General features: G+C 38.9%; 1 protein-coding gene across 1 annotated transcript in view; it reads left to right on the top strand.

Moving 5' to 3' along the window:
* The window catches only part of ARIH1 (ariadne RBR E3 ubiquitin protein ligase 1), a 112,016-nt gene that overhangs the window by 58,555 nt on the left and 34,619 nt on the right, over positions 1-18,842 (top strand). The window contains exon 3 of the mRNA XM_032175957.2: positions 13,718-13,862. Within this exon, the coding sequence (XP_032031848.1) occupies positions 13,718-13,862 (145 nt within the window). The remainder of the gene's footprint in view (positions 1-13,717; positions 13,863-18,842) is intronic.

Genomic DNA, 18,842 nt, shown 5'->3' with positions numbered 1-18,842 from the left:
AATGGTTATACTGGAAAGTTCTACCATAACATTTAATACGACAATAATTTCAACCTTATATTATTCTAAAGAACAGAAAAATAGGATCTTCTGCCTTCATAAGGATATCATAACCTTTATACCAAAACCCAAGGAAAGATTATACACCAGTTTGTCTCATGTGCATAGATACAAAAAAACCATACATACACACACACACGCACACAAAACAAAAACTGGAACAACAGAAACACCTTAGAATATTAGCAAATTGAATTGAGCAATACATACATAAAAAGGAGGGTAACCCAGCATGGCCACGTGAGGTGAATCCTGGGAATGCTAGGTTGGTTTAACCTGAAACAATTCAGTATGATTGGTCACTTGAACAAATTGATGAGAAAAACATTTCAGAGATGCCAAGAAGCATTTGCTTCATGATCTTAAAAAGAAGCTATTAGCAATCTAGAACTTTGTTAACCTCATAAATCTTACAGAAACATTTGTAGGAGATACCATAGTTTATACACTGAAATGTTAAAAAATATTTCCCTTTTAGATGGGAGTTCAAGATGTGGATATCGTATCTCCAGTTCAATTCAGCATTATACTGGAAATGATTCTAGCCAGTAGAACATCAAAAAATGAAAACAAAATATAATATTGTAAGAGAAATGCCTGTGTTTTTGGGGTTTTTCTTTTTTTTTGAAATGGAATGTTGCTCTGTCTCCCAGGCTGGAGTGCAGTGGTGAGATCACGGCTCAGTGCAACCCCATACCTCCCAGGTTCAAGCAGTTCTCCTGTCTCAGCCTCCCAAGTAGCTGGGACTACAGGGAGCGTGCCCCCAAGCATGACTGATTTTTGTATTTTTAGTAGAGATGGGGTTTCACCACGTTAGCCAGACTGGTCTTGAACTCCTGAGCTCAAGTAATCCACCTGTCTTCAAAAGTGCTGGGATTATAGGCGTGAGCCACTGGGCCTGGCCCCTGGCTGTTAATATTCACTGACAATGTGATTGTGTATTCACAATGTGATTGTATATGTGGAAAAATCAGAATCTAGAGGTAAATTGTTAGAATAAATGTCTTTAGAAAGAAATATGAAAAATTTATTTTTTCTTTGACTCAGTAATTCCACTCTCAGGTATATATCCAATAGAAAGAAATATGTGCACATCTACATTGAAAGTCATATATAAGACCAGTGGTGGCTCATGCCTGTGGACTCAGCAACATGGGAGAATCGCTTGAGGCCAGGAGTTACAGATCAGCTTGGGCAACATAGTGAGACCCCGTATTTACAAAAAATTAAACAAGTAGCTATGCATGGTGGCATCTGCTTGTAGTCCCAGCTACTCAGGAGGCTGAGGTGGGAGGATTGGGAGCCTAGGAGGTCAAGGCTGCTGTGAGCCATTTTTATGCCACTGTACTGCAACCTGGGCGACAGAGTGAGACCTTATCTCAAAAAAAGAAGAAGTCATATATAAGCATGTTCATAGCAGTATTTATTCATACTTCAACCTATAAACAACCCAGATGTTTATCACTATTACACTAGATAGATAATTATGGTATATTGACATAGTATCTATTCAGCAGTGCAAAATAAATGAGCAAAAGCTACAAGCCACAGCATAGATAAATCTTAAAAACATAGTGAAAAGAAAAGGACCCAAAGTAATACCTATCTACTATATGGTTCTACTTACATAAAATATAAAAACAGTTGAAACTAAGTTTATATTGTTTAAGGATGTGTGTTTAGGTGATATAACTATTAAACAGTGCAGTGATTAAAACAGTTGAAACTAAGTTTACTGTTTAAGGATGCATATTTAGGTGGTGTAATTATTAAAAAAAACCGGTAGTGATTATACGTTTGGGGGGCTTGTAGAGTACTAGCAGTCTTCTGTTCTTGTCCTGGGTGGTATTTATATACTGGTGTTTGTTTTATAACAGTTTGTAAGCTGCATGTTTATGTACTTCTCTAGAATTGTGTTATTGCAAAATAAAAATCATTTTAAAACACGTATACACAGACATAGGAAAAGGATCAATCTTAAAGGGAAGGTCCATCTTTTTTCCTGGACATGTAGGATTAATAGTTTCTTTGTACCTGCAAGTAAACTTACATTTTGCCAAGACAGCTTTTCTCACTGCTCTCCTAGGCTGTAGTATATCAAATCCTAAATTTAACTTAGATTGTGTTAACTTATTTGAGCAACCTCTGCTACCCTTGTGGTTTCTGCCATATCAAAGCTATAGTCCCTGGATTTGGGGTTTGAAAACCTTGTGTACGTTCACTCCATTCTGTATGTCTTTGCTTATAACTGTATATTCCTTGGGATGCCCTCTGCTATTCAGGCCTCAATCTTAAGAGCTGTAGCTTTGTACAGAATCAGAGTGTATCAAGAATACTTCATTCTGGGGTTGTGCTCATAGACATCATGTACAATTCTATACATCACAAATCGATGCCTCCTATATCTTCTTATTCTCTGTATTACCACATTTACCAACTTGTTTCAACGTCTTTTTTTTTTTTTTTTTTTGAGACGGAGTCTCGCTCTCTCACCCAGGCTGGAGTGCAGTGGCGCGATCTCAGCTCGCTGCAAGCTCCGCCTCCCGGGTTCACACCATTTTCCTGCCTCAGCCTCTCCGAGTAACTGGGACTACAGGCGCCTGCCACCACGCCCGGCTAATTTTTTTGTACTTTTAGTAGAGACAGGGTTTCACCGTGGTCTCGATATCCTGACCTCGTGATCCGCCCACCTCGGCCTTCCAAAGTATTGAGATTACAAGCATGAGCCACCGCACCCGGCTGTTTCAACATCTTGTAGTTAGTTTTCTATACTTCTCTAGGATTTTCCTCCATTCTTGCATGCTAAGTAGCATGTCATACTACAAACAGGTACTCATCTCTTTCTTTCCAAACAATTGACATTACAACTAACTAGCATAATTCCTACATATAGTTGCTGAATAGATGAGGGAACTATGTTAAATGGAACTTAATTATGTTACTACCTTGTGTTTTGATGGATAATTTGTTTTACCATAGCTAAATTTTAAACATACTTGCTTGATTCATAGGCTTTCAACTTTTACAGCCTGAGGACTTCCATTAGATATATTGAAAAATCGTTATCAAAACAACAAAAAGACATTTCTTTTTATATACTTGAAGAAACGATATTTCTCTTCAGTTGGAATCAGATCCACTGTTGCATGAATCACAAGTAGTAGTGTGTTTTATTTTCTAGATAAAAATGTATAGCAGGAGCAAAAGATCATTAAGCAGAGAGTGTAGATTTCCTTTAATGCACATATTTGGAAAGAGGTGGACACAAAAAGCCACTGTCTTGGTTTTCTTTGAAGTAAAAATAGTTTTTTAAAAATAATGGTTCTTGTCGTTTTGGGGACTGTAGTGTCTTTTGAAAAAGTAATACAATCTTGAACCTTCTCCTGGGAGTGCGGGGGTTGGGCGAGGGCAGAGAACATTTGTAAATAAGTTATAACATTTGGATTCTGCACAGTTGTTGAAATGCCAGGGACCTCCGATTACAAATTTATGTGTTTGATGATCTTGGTAAAACTGAAATAGTCCTAAGCCAGAAGTTGTAGACAACCACCAGTAAAGATGACACATGTGTTTGTAAGTGTGGCTGGAACACCCTGTGAAAACTAGCATCTGTGTCTTCTAAAGCCTGTGTTGTAGAGATGTTCTCCATTCTGTGTTAGAAAAAGAATAGTCATTAACTTCTTTTGTAAATGTCCTCCATACTTTTATTTTTATCTTTTAAATTTTATTTCTAATAGAGATAGGGTCTTGCTATATTATTTAGGCTGGTTCTGAACTCCTGGGCTTGAGCGATCCTTCCAGCTTGACCTCCCACAGTGCTGGGATACAGGCTCACTAGCTACTGCACATAGCCTTTTTTTTTCTTTTGAAATTTTATTTACCTGCATAGTTTTACATCTACCTTTAAAACTCATGAGAAGCAATAAAATTTTATTATTTAAAAAAGCTTTTTGATTAGCAAAATTTTTTATCGTAAAAGCTGGATGGGGGGGATGTAAGAGGTCAATTTACTGTTCACTTGGCTTTTGGGTATTTAGGTTTTTCTGTAGTAAATGGGTATTGGATCCTTTAGGAAGATGGCATAGTTTATTGTGATTCTGTTATGATTTTGTGAATTCGAGCCTAGAAAGAGTTATCTTAACATCTGTTTCACTGTGGTTAGTTCCTTAATCCACCTGCCTTCAGCCTGGCTCAGAACTAAAAAGGATAAAGTATGCAGTAAGATTTTTGTGCTGCCACTTGGAAGTAGTATTAATTAGTAGCTGCTCTATCAGGCATTCTTTTGCTTAGCAGTAAGCAAACTCAGGAGATTTTATTACAATGCTGTTTTTTTAGGTTTTATTTTATTATAATGCCTTTTAAAAAAAAAATTTGGCTAATAAGAAAAATCTTATAGCCTCAAGAAGTATTCTACTTTTTCTGAAAAATATATGAGCAGTATGTTTATTTAGCTATAAAAACTACATAGAATACCGATTTTTTTTAGAGATTAGCTTAAGAAACCTAAGTCTTTTAAAGCAAGCTGTTACAGATTTGTGTGAGTTCTCATTTGATTTTTTTTTTTTTTTTTTGTAACATGAGGGCTGAAAGCTTTCCTTAGGATAAAAAGGTTTTCTATCTTTAACTTCTTTAGATGGTTTTGGTTCTTTGGAATTCTGAACTTAACCTAGTAGAGGTATGTAGTTATGCCAGTCATCTTACATTCTTTTGAAAGAGTAACTTTAAAAACCGCAAAGGATGCAGTAGTATCTTTTAATTTGCTTGAAAACTTATATTCTGCCTCAGGAACCCTTTTTTAAACTTAATTTTTTATCAAAGTAACACGATCATGATTTTTTAAAAGTCCAATAGTTTCCCAAGAGTTATAAATGAAAAATAGTGCTCCAAACCCTCATTTCCGATCCCATTCCCCAGAAGAGAAAGAACTATTTATTTTCGTATTTTTTATGACTTATTATTCCGTATTGCTGTTTTAAGATAGCCATCTTCATACCTCATGTTACTGTTGCTTTTTATAAATGTGACGGCAGTTCTTATTCATTCGTATGATTTAAATGAATTTAAGATATTCCTTCGCTCCTTTGACGTTTTCCCTTAAATGTACATTTTCTAAAAGTAGAAGAAAACTACATCATTAACAGGTTAATGTGGCTGGGGGGAGTTGAAATGGCAGTTCTTGGAAGGGTTTTGGCACCATAGATTTTTGTTCTTTGTCAGAACTGTAAGGTATAGAATAATTGTGACTTTTGTAGTATTTTGAAATTGCAGTCCGATACCCATAAACTGCCACATGCGAGTGTTAAAACAGAAATGTTTTGGTCATTTAGAAGTAAACGTTACGTGTATATCCATTTTCATACATGGATACATATAATCTATAATGTGTTTTTAAATAAATTTTCGTATGTGTGTTTTATTTTTACTCCCTGTCAGGCTTATAGCAATAGCTAGTTGACTTGCAAATGTATAATGGAAGCATTAAAAGACTGGATAGGAGGATTGAGCTCTGATAATTTAAGAATAAGGGTAGAGGCTGGGCGTGGTAGCTCACACCTGTAATCCTAGCACTTTGCCTCCCATCTGAGGTGGGCAGATGACGTGAGCCTGGGAGTTTGAGACCAGCCTGGCCAACATGGCAAAACCCCATCTCTACTAAAATCACAAAAAAATTAGCCAGGCATGGTGGCACACATCCGTAATCCGCTACTCCAGAGGCTGAGGCACAAGAAATGTTTGAACCTGGGAGGTGGAAGTTGCAGTGAGCTGAGAGAAGCCAGCCTGGGTGACAGAGAGAGAGTTTGTCTCCTCCCCAAAAAAAGGAAAAATAAAAAAAGGAATACAGTGTAGAAAAGCCTACTTTATATCTTTAAATTGGTTTTACATTTTGCTTTTCTGATTCTGTTGTGAGAATTAGTACTTCTCCAATAGTTGTTGGTCTTTATGAAGTATGAAGACTTAGTAGCTTTGAAGGTAAAATTAAATATTAGAATGGCAGTGATGCCACAGTCACTCAGGATTCAAGAAGAAGCATTAGCCAGTGGTGATCCCTACCAGCCCCATTTCCTCTCTCCTCAACCAGACATAAAAGTTAGGCTGTAACTTTTCCTGCCTTGAAATTTAATTTATATTATTTGGTATGTTTCTCTATAGCAGGCAAGTAAAATGAAAAATTAAGATTCAAATATTCTGGAGAGTTGTCTGAGTACCAGGTTGCTCAACTGTATTTCTGTAAATATACTCAATGTGCAGAAATAATCCTGGAGAGAAGAGAATTTACAATCTACTGAGAAACTGCTTATATCTAATATTTTTTAAATTGACAGATAATTGTCTATATGAAAATCTTAATGTAGAGAACTATAGGCCATAGGAATGGGTGATACCCTGCTTGTGCCCTTTCTTCACTAAGGAAAGGCTGAAGGAGAAACCATACTGCTGCTTGTTTTTTTACTTTGATCAATATGATTTCCTGAAAAGGATAGGCAGGGTTACAGGGAAGGAGGGAAGCACAGTCCTAGGATAAGCTTTGCAGCTCTTTCAAGTCAGTGAAGCAGAGAGAAGTATTTGGTTAACTCATTAAAATGCCTCAACTACAATGCTTCACACTGTCAGTTCCTTTTTATTTTGGTCTGATTTTCAGAAGCAATGATTTACATAGAAGCCAGCAAACTGGGGGAACTTCCAGATAGTGCCCAGGTAAACAGTGTGGGTAGTTAAGAATCCAGCCTATTCTTCTATGCCTGGACTACTATCCAGGCATAGTAGTCTTAAATAAAACAATCAGAAGAAATCAGCTTTGTCTTAGGAAATTAAACATAAGACTCTTGAGATGAGGGATCAGAGGTAAACTGATAAAACAACAGAAAAAGGTGAAAAGGGAACTGACAGAACAGAAAAAAAAATGAAAGGATAAATAATGATCTTGTAGAACTTGAAACCACGTTGATAGCAGAAAGAAATAGAGCAGGCATTACAGAAAATAGGTCTGGAAAAAGGACAAAGAAGTAAGTTGCAAATGGTAGACATGGAAGACAAATTAAGAGACTGGATGCAAACCAAACATATTCTTAACAACTAAAGCATCTTGAGGTCATTAATATCCAAATGACATTTCAAAAGAGAAAGTCAAATGCTTAGAATAAACCCTAGTGGAACTGCTAAAGTTCAAGAATAAAGAAAGAATAAAATGAGAAAATTATTTTGGCCAGACTTCCTCAGTAACAACAGGTAACAAGAAAATAGAACACTATCTCTATATGAATATTGAGGAGGGAAAGGATTTTGGCCAAAGTGAGCAATTGAACACATTTAAACATTAGAATTATGTCTAAGTAATTGGAGGTGATCAAGTTTATGAGACAAAAAACAGTTACATTCTTGAAAGAAAGGCTACCTAATATAAAAACAATGGGCAGGGCATAGTGGCTCATGCCTGTAATCCCAGCACTTTGGGAGGCTGAGGCGGGCAGATTACAAGGTCAGGAGTTCGAGACCAGCCTGGCCAATATGGTGAAACCCTGTCTCCACTAAAAATACAAAAATTAGCCGGGCATGGTGGCAGGCGCCTGTAGTCCCAGCTACTTGGGAGGCTGAGGCAGGAGAATCGGTTGAACCTGGGAGGCAGAGGTTGCAGAGAGCCGAGATTGCAACATTGTACTCCAGCCTGGGTGACAAGAGCGAGACTTTGTCTCAAAAAAAAAAAAAAAAAAAGTGAAAAAATTATATAAAACGATAATCAACTGGGAAGAGCTTTAGGAAGTTCCAACCAAAACCAAAGGGGTGATCAATGTATTATTTAAGTTTTATAAATTAAGAAATGTATTTAAGTATTAATTACATAGGCAACTCTTAGTAAAACTAAATTAGATTTTAGTAATTTCCAAATAAACATTGTGTAGTCAGGGGTGAATGGACCATGTAATAAATACAGATCAGAACAAATACATGAAACTTTGATAAAAACAAAAGATTTCTAGGCCTACTACCCCCAAGAATATGAGTGGATTCTTAGCTTCCCACTCATATTTCATTTAAAATACTTAGCAGTATTTGAAAGTTCCTTTGGTGGCTTCTAGAATGGGTCAAAAAGCTATAAACTCCAAGCCACATGTAGTGGTGTGCACCTATAGTCCCACGTATACTCAAGAAGCTGAGGTGAGAGGATCTCTTGAGGCCAAGAGTTCAAGGCTGTATGCTATTATTGGATATGTGAAAAGCTGCTGTGCACCAGCCTGGGCAATGAGACCCTAACTCATTTTTTTTTTAAAAAGCTATTAACTCCAATATACACTATTTAAAAAAATGCTGTAAACTGCAGTACATGCTATCTAAAGCAGAGGAATTCAGATTGATAGTAAAAGTGTTGGGGTGATCGGAACCAACACCAGGCTGTGGGGGCAACAAAGTCCAGCGGAGTCAAAGGAATGAGAAAAGACAAGAGACAAAGTGGGACCAAGGGGCCAACGCTAGTATGGAGGCTGCTAAGGCCTGGAGCTCTGGGAGCCCACACTATTTATTTGTGATCAAACAAACAGGTGGTGAGGATGTGGGGGTTAAAAGGAAGTGGTGTATCAAGCAAATGAGCTACAACTGTGAGGGTTTAGCATTTTCTTTGAAACATGGCTACTTGAGATAATGGGAGTGCTAGAAGTAAGGAGCCAGCAGTCTAGCAGACATGCAAGCCCTGCCTCAGCTTCTCTCCCAACACTCAGCTTTTCTCCCAACAAAAAGAACTTGAAATACCTGAGAATAAAGTTAGTGGAAGATGTGCAGGATCCACATCGTGAAAAAAAGTTATAGAACTGTTGAGAGACTGAATAGGAATTGGAATTAAGTAAATTGAAAGATACTTTGTTCTTGGCTAGGAAGACAATATTATAGAGTCAATTCTTTCAGTCAGTCTACTCTTGATATAATTGTAGTAAAAGTTCCAAGAAGATTTGAAAAAAAATTAATGATTGTACTTAACTTGAAAAAACAAATATGGAAGAACAGAGAAAATTCTGTAAGAGAAGAATGATAAAGGGATCTTTGTCAAATATTGAGAATTTATCAACTACAAGAGCAGACAAATTAGTGGAATAGAATGGAGAGTCCAGGAATAAACTTGTCTAAATAGGAAATTTTGGTATATAATAAACAGATCAGTGGGGAGAGTTAGTCAGTTACTCTTGAAGAAGAAACTAGTGCTTGTAACGTGCCTGTAGACATTAGGGCTCCAGGAATAATAAAGTAGTCCTCATGGGGTTTACATTCTAGCAGAGCAAACATAGTGGTTACAGTTAGTCATGTTGTAAGTGCTGCAAAGGACTACAGAGTAACAATGGGATGTAATTCACGGGAATCTTATCTAATGGGGGTGGAAGTGAGGAGCTGTCAGAGATCAGTTATTTGAGGAAGTCAGGTGTAAGCTGGAACCTAAAGGTGGGAAAAAGTGTTTCCAGTAGATGAAACAACCCTTCGATAAGTGATTAGATTTTTGGATTGAAATGAAATGGAATCCTGGCTTTACTCCTTATTACGCAAAAATAAATCAACAGTTTTAATGGAAACAATTTAAAGGTGAGATCTAAATCATTAATGAATTTCCATTAAAAAAATCTTTGGGTATAGAGGTCTTTTAAAGTGTGATATGAAGTGCAGGAATCACAGTGGGGTAGCATGATAAATGTGCCTACATAAAAATTTTAAAGTGGTAATTAAACACCATTAAAGAAGGTTGAAAGACAAGAAAGAAATGAAAGAAAGCAACCCGTGAAACTAAGATTTACTCTTCCTCTTTACACACTGAACTTAATAGGGAATAAGATCACCACAGAAAAATGTGTTCACCTTCACTAATAAATAAATACAAGTTAAGTCTAGATATTTTTCCCTATCTGATGGGCTAAGATTTTAATCTAGGATTATTTATATGTGGCACATTTAAATGTCCTTCAGAATAACATTGGTTAGATATATTATAGTAAATAACTACAGTGGAATATAGTGCAAAAATGAAAAATGTAGACATTTAATAAAGATGTCTGTTAGATTTGTCTAGTGAAAAAAGCAGGTTATAAATCTGGACTAGGGTATTATTTATATGAAATTAGGGACACATCTCCGTGTGGCTGTGTACTCATAGAATGCTGTCTAGAATGTTAACCAAAGTTGGAGAGTCATTAGTTCCCTGTTGTCAAATTTTGGATGACAGAAGTTTGTCTTGTCTTGGGAGCATGAATATTTTTATAAAACAAGGTGTTTAGCTGGTTTATGAATTGATATTTAGTGTTAGTCTCTTATGCTTTCAGTTTTTCAGGTAAAACTTGGTATTTTATATTCTTTTTTTTTTTAATTTGAGACAGTCTCGCTCTGTCACCCAGGCTAGCGTGCAGTGCAGTGGCACCATCTTGGTTCACTGCAACCTCGCCTCCTGGATTCAAGCAGTTCTCATGCCTCACCCTCCCGAGTAGCTGGGATTAGAGGCACCTGCCACTGCGCCCGGCTAATTTTTTTTTGTATTTTTAGTAGAGATGGGGTTTCACCATGTTGGCCAGGCTGGTCTTGAACTACTGACCTCAAGTGATCCACCTACCTCAGCATCCCAAAGTGCTGGGATTGCAGGTGTGAGCCACTGCGCCTGGGTACTAAAACTACAAAAATTAGCCAGGCATGGTGGCAGGCGCCTGTAATCCCAGCCACGTGGGAGGCTGAGGCAGGAGAATCGCTTGAACCTGGGCGGCAAAGGTTGCAGTGAGCCGAGATGGCGCCACTGCACTCCAGTCTGGGTGACAGAGTGAGACTGTCTCAAAATTGTAGGAAAGCATTTTGTGTCTGGAATTGGTGGGTTCTTCGTCTCACTGACTTTAAGAATGAAGCCGTGGACCCCCGCGGTGAGTGTTACAGCTCTTAAGGCAGCACGTCTGGAGTTGTTCATTCCTCCCGGTGGGCTCATGGTCTCTCTGGCTTCAGGAGTGAAGCTGCAGACCTTCACGGTGAATGTTACAGCTCATAAAAGCAGCGTGGACCCAAAGAGTGAGCAGTAGCAAGATTTATTGCAAAGAGCGAAAGAACAAAGCTTCCACAGTGTGAAAGGGGACCCGACCGGGTTGCCACTGCTGGTTCAGGCAGCCTGCTTTTATTCTCTTATCTGGCCCCACCCACGTCCTGCTGATTGGTAGAGCCGAGTGGTCGGTTCTGACAGGACGCTGATTGGTGCGTTTACCATCCCTGAGCTAGACATAAAGGTTTTCCAAGGCCCCACCAGAGCAGCTAGATACAGAGTGTCGATTGGTGCACTCACAAACCTCGAGCTAGACACAGGGTGCTGATTGGTGTGTTTACAAACCCTGAGCTAGATAGAGTGCCCATTGGTGTATTTACAATCCTTGAGCTAGGCATAAAGGTTTTCCAAGGCCCCACCAGAGTAGCTAGATACAGAGTGTCGATTGGTGCATGCACAGACCCTGAGCTAGGCCCAGGGTGCTGATTGGTGTGTTTACAATCCCTGAGCTAGACATAAAGGTTCTCTACATCTCCACCAGACTCAGGAGCCCAGCTGGCTTCACCCAGTGGATCCTGCACTGGGGCTGCAGGTGGAGCTGCCTGCCAGTCCCGCGCCGTGCGCTCGCACTCCTCAGCCCTTGCGTGGTCTGCTCTCGCACTCCTCAGCCCTTGAGTGGTCAATGGGACTGGGCACTGTGGAGCAGGGGGTGGTGCTCGTGGGGGAGGCTTGGGCCGCACAGGAGCCCATGGAGGGGGTGGGAGGCTCAGGCATGGCAGGCTGCAGGTCCCGAGCCCTGCCCTGTGGGAAGGCAGCTAAGGCCTGGTGAGAAATCGAGCGCAGCGCCGGTGGGCTTGGCACTGCTGGGGGACCCAGTACACCCTCCGCAGCCGCTGGCCCGGGTGCTAAGTCTCTCATTGCCTGGGGCCGGTAGGGCCCGCCGGCTGCTCCGAGTGCGGGGCCCGCCAAGCCCTTGCCCACCCGGAACTCCAGCTGGCCTGCAAGCACCGCACGCAGCCCTGGTTCCCGCTCAGGCCTCTCCCTCCTCACCTGCCTGCAAGCCGAGGGAGCCGGCTCCTGCCTTGGCCAGCCCAGAAGGGGGCTCCCACAGTGCAGTGGTGGGCTGAAGGGCTCCTCAAGTGCCGCCAAAGTGGGAGCCCAGGCAGAGGAGGCACCGAGAGCAAGCGAGGGCTGTGAGGACTGCCAGCACACTGTCACCTCTCAATTTGATTTTCTGCTTTAAATATATTCTGATGATCTGAATCATCAGAGACATTAATTTTCTATTTGTATGAGTTCCTGACAACTTTAACTTTCTGATAATCCTCCTTTTTATAATGTGTTGGCATTTCGATTGATAATATGATTATTTCATTGAAATATGCTGTAGTCAAAGTATTTATAAAAAAGATATTTATTTATTAGGAGAAGTAATATGGTTTGTTCTCATTTGAATGATTTTTCTGGAGGTACAGTAAGATATAGTAGCCTTTGACACAAAGCCTAAACAAGACCTTAATTAAAAATATTGGAAATTTCTTTTGAGTATTGATTACTTTTAAAATTGAAAATCTCCTGTTTGTATATAAAGAGCATTATAATTATTGTAATCTGGGCTTTACAACCCAAAAAGTAATTGACCAGATTGTGCATTAATATTTTTGCTGGTTATATTGGTTTTACAGATTGAAAAGTTTTTTCTATTTTTTTAAATCTATTGCTTTTCCCTGTTGAATAGTAAGCTATTTCAGGAGGCCAGGGAACGTGTCTCATCTGAATTAATTGGAAACATTGTGCTAAGTATTTACTACTATTTTAACCACCCCAATCTTAAGGTCTGCTCTACTATCTTCTGTCCAGAGGTTTGCTATTTAGTTAAAACTGTAGGTAGTACTTGACATATACTCTTGATGTCTTAGAAATGGAACTACTCTATATTTAGATACATATTTTATGAAAAGCTAATATGTAATTTATTTTGTATAAAATGTTTGAAGATACACTTTTTTGTTTTATTCCTTTCTCAGTAAATTAAAAATATTTCAAAAGAATGTTTAGAAAGCAAGCCTATTATGTAAAATGAGACACGTAATAATTCTATTTTTAAGATGATTTGTGTAGTAAGATAAATGCTACTAAAGCTAATATGTTTAAATTGCTTTAACTAAAATAATTAATAAAATGAATTCATTTGTATAAAATACAGCCTACCCATGTAAAATATTACTCTTCATAGGTACCCCAACAACAGCACAACTTTAATCCTTAAGTTTTAGTTGCAGTACTGTTAAAATACTAATAGCTTAATATCCCAAGATTCAATTATTTAAAAACAAAGTTTAGGGGAAAAAAAGCAGCAAAACTCAGTCTACTAGTGTACGTACACACACACACACACACACACACACACACACACACACACACATATACTCATATATGAGAGTAGACTGAATTTTTGCTGCTTGCAGTATATATATATATGCACATGTATACACACACCTTTATTTCCTATAATTTGTACCATATAGCTATTATTTCCTCTGAATAAAAAGGTTATTATCTTGTTTTATTTTAATTCGGCTTCTTGCTTTTCCCTATAGAAAATCAGGTTTTTGGAGAGCTCTAACAGTGTGCAGTTGCTGGGCTCTTATCCTTTCTGTTTAAATAATGCAGGTACTTTGATGGAAACCTGGAGAAGCTCTTTGCTGAGTGTCATGTAATTAATCCAAGTAAAAAGTCTCGAACACGCCAGATGAATACAAGGTCATCAGCACAGGATATGCCTTGTCAGATCTGCTACTTGAACTACCCTAACTCGGTGAGTATCTGGTAGTTTAAGGCTAGTGCTGACTTTGTATTTCAGAGGGTAAATCAACTTCCATTATTTAAACAAAGGAAAATTTGTGGGTCTGGGAGTAGTAACCTCTAAGCCATAACCTATCAATGTATTCAGTGTGAGGAAAGGAAGAAAAAGAGTAAAACCTTGGTTCCTCTTACCTCCAACCTCCGTTTGTTTTTTAAAGCAGCAACAACTTATCCAAGTTGTCATTTATAGACCTAAATCTTTCTGGAGTTTATTTTATCACCATGGGGAGAATTGTGTAATAGTAGGCGGTAAGTAGAATTGTTTCTTATCCAAATTAAAATAGATTTAAACTTTAAGTGTTTTTTAAATATCCAGAAACACTCATAAAATACCATTAATACTATTTGCTAGGGAACTCTCAGAATTCTTCAAAAGATAAGATTTTCACTTAATCAAATCCATTCAAATGGAGATTGTTAAATATGGTATGTGGGGATAGAGTTGGAGCAGAACCAGTGATAAAGGAAGAGAACCAAAGAACTGATGTTAATCCGTTAAGTACAAATATCCTTCCTAAAAATTTATTGAACTGAAGCTGGGCTCAGTGGCTCATTCCTATAATCCCAGCACTTGGGGAGGCCAAGGCGGGCAGATCACTTGAGGCCAGGAGTTTGAGACCAGCCTGGCCAACATGGCGAAAACCTGTCTCAATTAAAAATACAAAAAAATTATCCTGGCATGATGGTGCATGTCTATAATCCCAGCTACTTGGGAAGCTGAGGCATGAGAATTGCTTGAGCCTGGAAGGCAGAGGTTGCAGTGAGCTGACATCATGCCACTGTATTCCAGCCTGGGTGACAGAGTGAGACTTCGTCTCAAAATATAAAATAAAATTTACTGAACTGAGATGATTTACTTACTTGATTTACTTGAGTGTTTACTAAGGAAGTTTAGTCTTAAGATGTCTTAAGATGTCTGAGATAACTTAATTCTATGATAATTACAACTGTCTTGTTCATATTCTCTGCTTTAATAGTTAAGCAGCTCTTTCTAATAATTACTATATACCAAGTCTTTGACACTGTTATTTTAACAATTGATTGGTTGATGGGGTCTCAGTGCTACCCAGGCTGGAGTGTTATGGCTATTCACAGGCACAGTCATAGTGTACTACAGCCTTCATCAGACTCTTGGGCTCAAGTGATCCTCCTCCCTCAGCTTCCCAAGTAGCTAGAACTGCAGATGTGCACCATCAAGCCTGGCTAATATTATATTTATATTGAAGGATTTTTACTGTTTATCTTAGAGTTGTATATGTGTATCTCTAATGGGGTCCATTTGTGGGGAGTTAACTTGTTCACATGTACAAGTGTTAAAAGAAAATAAAGTGCTCTTAGAGAAATAGAATGATCAGTGAGTTATTTAGTAGGTAAAGTGGTGAACTGAATTTTCAAATTCTCAAGTTCTGATCGTAACTCTAACGTGAAATTTTTGGCTTTAGCGGGAGGTAAGCCATTTAATGTCACTGGGTTTTTCTTTTTTCTTTTCTTTCTTTCTTTTGAGATGGTCTTGCTCTGTTGTCTAGGCTGGAGTGCAGTGATGGGCTCAAGCAATCCTCCCACTTCAGCCTCCCAAGTAGCTGGGACCACAGGCGCATGCCACCATGTCTGGCTGATTTTTATTTTCGTGTGTGTGGTGTTTTGTTTTTTTTTTTTTTTGGAGAGACGGGGTTTCACCGTGTTGCCCAGGCTGGTCTGGAACTTCTCTGAGCTCAAGCAGTCTGCCCACCTGGCCTCTGAAAGTGCTGGCATTATAGATGTGAGCCACTATGCTCCTCCAGTTTTGGTTTCTTCTTTTCTTTTCTTTTTTTTTTTGAGACGGAGTCTTGCTCTGTCGCCCAGGCTGGAGTGCAGTGGTGCGATCTTGGCTCACTGCAAGCTCCGCCTCCCGGGTTCATGCCATTCGCCTGCCTCAGCCTCCCGAGTAGCTGGGACTATAGGCGCCCGCCATCACGCTCGGCTAATTTTTTGTATTTTTAGTAGAGATGGGGTTTCACCATGTTACCCAGGATGGTCTTGATCTCCAGACCGCGTGATCCGCCTGCCTCAGCGTCCCAAAGAGCTGGGATTACAGGCGTGAGCCACCGTGCCTGGCCTCTTTTCTTTTCTTTTCTTTTTTTTGACAGGAGTTTTGTTCTTGTTGCCCAGACTGGAGTGTAATGGCACAGTCTTGGCTCACTGCAACCTCCGCCTCCCGGGTTCAAGTGATTCTCCTGCCTCAGCCTCCCGAGTAGCTGGGACTACAAGTGCCCGCCACCACACCCGGCTAATTTTTGTATTTTTAGTAGAGACGGAGTTTCACCATATTGGCCAGGCTGGTCTTGAACTCCTGACCTCAGGTGATCCACCCACCTTGGCCTCCCATAGTGCTGGGATTACAGGTGTGCACCACCGCACCGGACAGTTTTTCTTTCTGATGAGTTGAATAAGATATTCTTTCAGTTTTCTTCCAACCTGAGTATTGTATCATTTCTCTTACCTTAAATCACAATTCTAATTTGAATATTTTTTAAAAACTACTACTGTTACAATATATTAAATTAATATTTTGACTATTTTATTGTCTTTAACAGATTCTCCTTGCCAGTTGACATTTATATAGTGCTCACAGTTAAATGTTTCCGTGAGGTAATACTAAGACCCAGGTTTTACAAAGTTTCCTTACTTCTTGGCATTTTTCCTCCTGCCCTATCATAGCCAGTTCCTTCTTAATTTAAATCTTAACTCTGATTTGAGTACTGAAGCTTAGCTGCTTCCAAATATCCACTATAACTTTCTCATTGTTCTTGGTATTGTCTAACAGTCTCAAACTAGAATTCAAAATCATGACTTGAGATTTACAGTGTAAATTTTTGTTTTGTACTTGTAACTGATGATGGAGAACCTATTCATTGAACACACTAGGCACTATTCTAAGAAACAATGGAGAATAATACATAATTCCTAACTTCAAATAATTTGCAGGTTAGTTGGGTAGGTAAGTAGTAAGGTGACATATTCAGAAAGAATGTAAGTGCTTTGGCAGGGCAAATATAAGATACGATACTGTGGGAACGTGTTGGAGGGATACCTAACCCAGTTTTTGATCAGGCAGGACTTACCACAGAAATTCACAGAAATCTGAACTAACATCTGAAGGCATGGTAGTTAGGCTAAGGAGGAAAATGTAGCAAGTCCAAGGAAGAGAGAATGTGCTTTCAAGAATTGGGGGATGGTAAATAGTACTAAAAGATTCAGAGAAAAGATTTAAAAAGTTAATTTGAAATGTAGTGAAGGAGTGAGGTAGGTAGCCCAGACTTCATGGGCTAAAGAGTCACTGACTTGAAGGGGGGAAAGGAAATGGAAGCAATAAATGTAATTAAATTACTCTTTTACAATAAATTTCACTATGCAAGTGATAGGACAAGATAGCAAAAGGAACAGCATGGGTTGGCAAATAAGTTAAAGCATTATGGAAACTGTTAAGTGTTCTGAAAAGTATCATGACAAAACTAGGATGTCCTTTCCTCATAATTTTTAGACTAATATAAAAGGATAATTTTAACCTCTTCAGTTTTGGAAGTAAATGTCACCTGAAACTCTTCACGAAGCTTTATTATTGGATGAGTGAGTTCTTTACTTACATTATATAACTCCCACATTTTACTACTCTCCAAGCATTTGTACTTTTTAAATATATATATCTTCAGTATATTTATCCTTCCAGAAAGCAATTTTTGCTTTATGCAGTGTCACATGCACATTTTAAAATAAGTGCTTTTGATAGCTTAGTTTACAACCCTTTGGAGTTAACTGTCCTGAGTGGCTGCTTCTTTAAAAACAATGTCCTGAGACATTGGAGCACTTTGTAAATTCATAGATTCCACTCTCCCCTCCAGTCCTTTCCAAGTGTGTTGTGGCGAGTTCAGAAATTTTTTTAACCCTACCAACTTAATGTTTTAGGTTAAAGTAGTTAAGATAATAGCTGTACTGGCCCACCACTGTACTAGGAAATGTAGCTTCGACTACAGTGTCTCTCTCTCTTTTTTTTTTTTTTTTTTTTTTTTTGAGACAGAGCCTCGCTCTGTTGCCCAGGCTGGAGTGCAGTGGCACGTTCTCGGCTCACTGCAACCTCCACCTCCCGGTTTCAAGCAATTCTCCTGCCTCAGCCTCAGTAGCTAGGATTACAGCCGCCCACCACCACACCTGTCTAATTTTTGTATTTTTAGTAGAGACGGGGTTTCAACATGTTGTCCAGGCTGTTCTCCAACTCCTGACTTAAGGTGATCACCCGCCTTGGCCTCCCAAAGTGCTGGGATTACAGGAGTGAGCCGCCATGCCCAGCCAGTGTCTCATTTTTATGAAGTAAATAATTTGTGTTTTCTAAGAATAAGATATGTGAAGTAGGTAAAGGCAGAATTGAAATTGTGAGGAAGGGTGGTCCACCATCCCATCCCCCATCCCTGAAGCTCCTCTGTGGAATCTTGGTGCTGCTGGAAACTGCTTGAAAATATCTATGTCCCATGCTATCTTCCTTTTAACGCATTACATTTTACACACAAGGGAACTGATTCCTAGGTCATTTGTTCAATTTTTATAAACAAAGGGGTTTCAATTTTAGAAGTTATATGGACAACTTATTATGGAAGAAAGATTCTTAATTTTCTTACTGCTATTTGACATTAGTTGCTATGTATGTAAAGTGATGCAGATAAATGAAACCTTTAAGAGTGTATTCTTTAGTTTCTTTTAAGTCCATTAATTTCTTTTGTAGATAATATTTCATGTATTTTTCGTGTACTCTCTTGATCGGATGTATTTGTGATATAAACAGGGATAAGTTTAGTGAATAGATAATATGATCCCCTGGGACTGGGGAAAGCCCAGGGAGCCATGTAGGTGAACCTAGCTCAAGGTTATGAGGAAATGAATATATCAGAGGAGGGAGAAGGAA

The sequence above is a fragment of the Hylobates moloch genome, unplaced genomic scaffold (genome assembly GCF_009828535.3).
Source record: "Hylobates moloch isolate HMO894 unplaced genomic scaffold, HMol_V3 SCAFFOLD_14, whole genome shotgun sequence".
Classification (NCBI taxonomy): domain Eukaryota; kingdom Metazoa; phylum Chordata; class Mammalia; order Primates; family Hylobatidae; genus Hylobates; species Hylobates moloch.
Note: the sequence above shows the minus strand (reverse complement) of the source record. Positions and strands in the feature narration are given on the sequence as shown.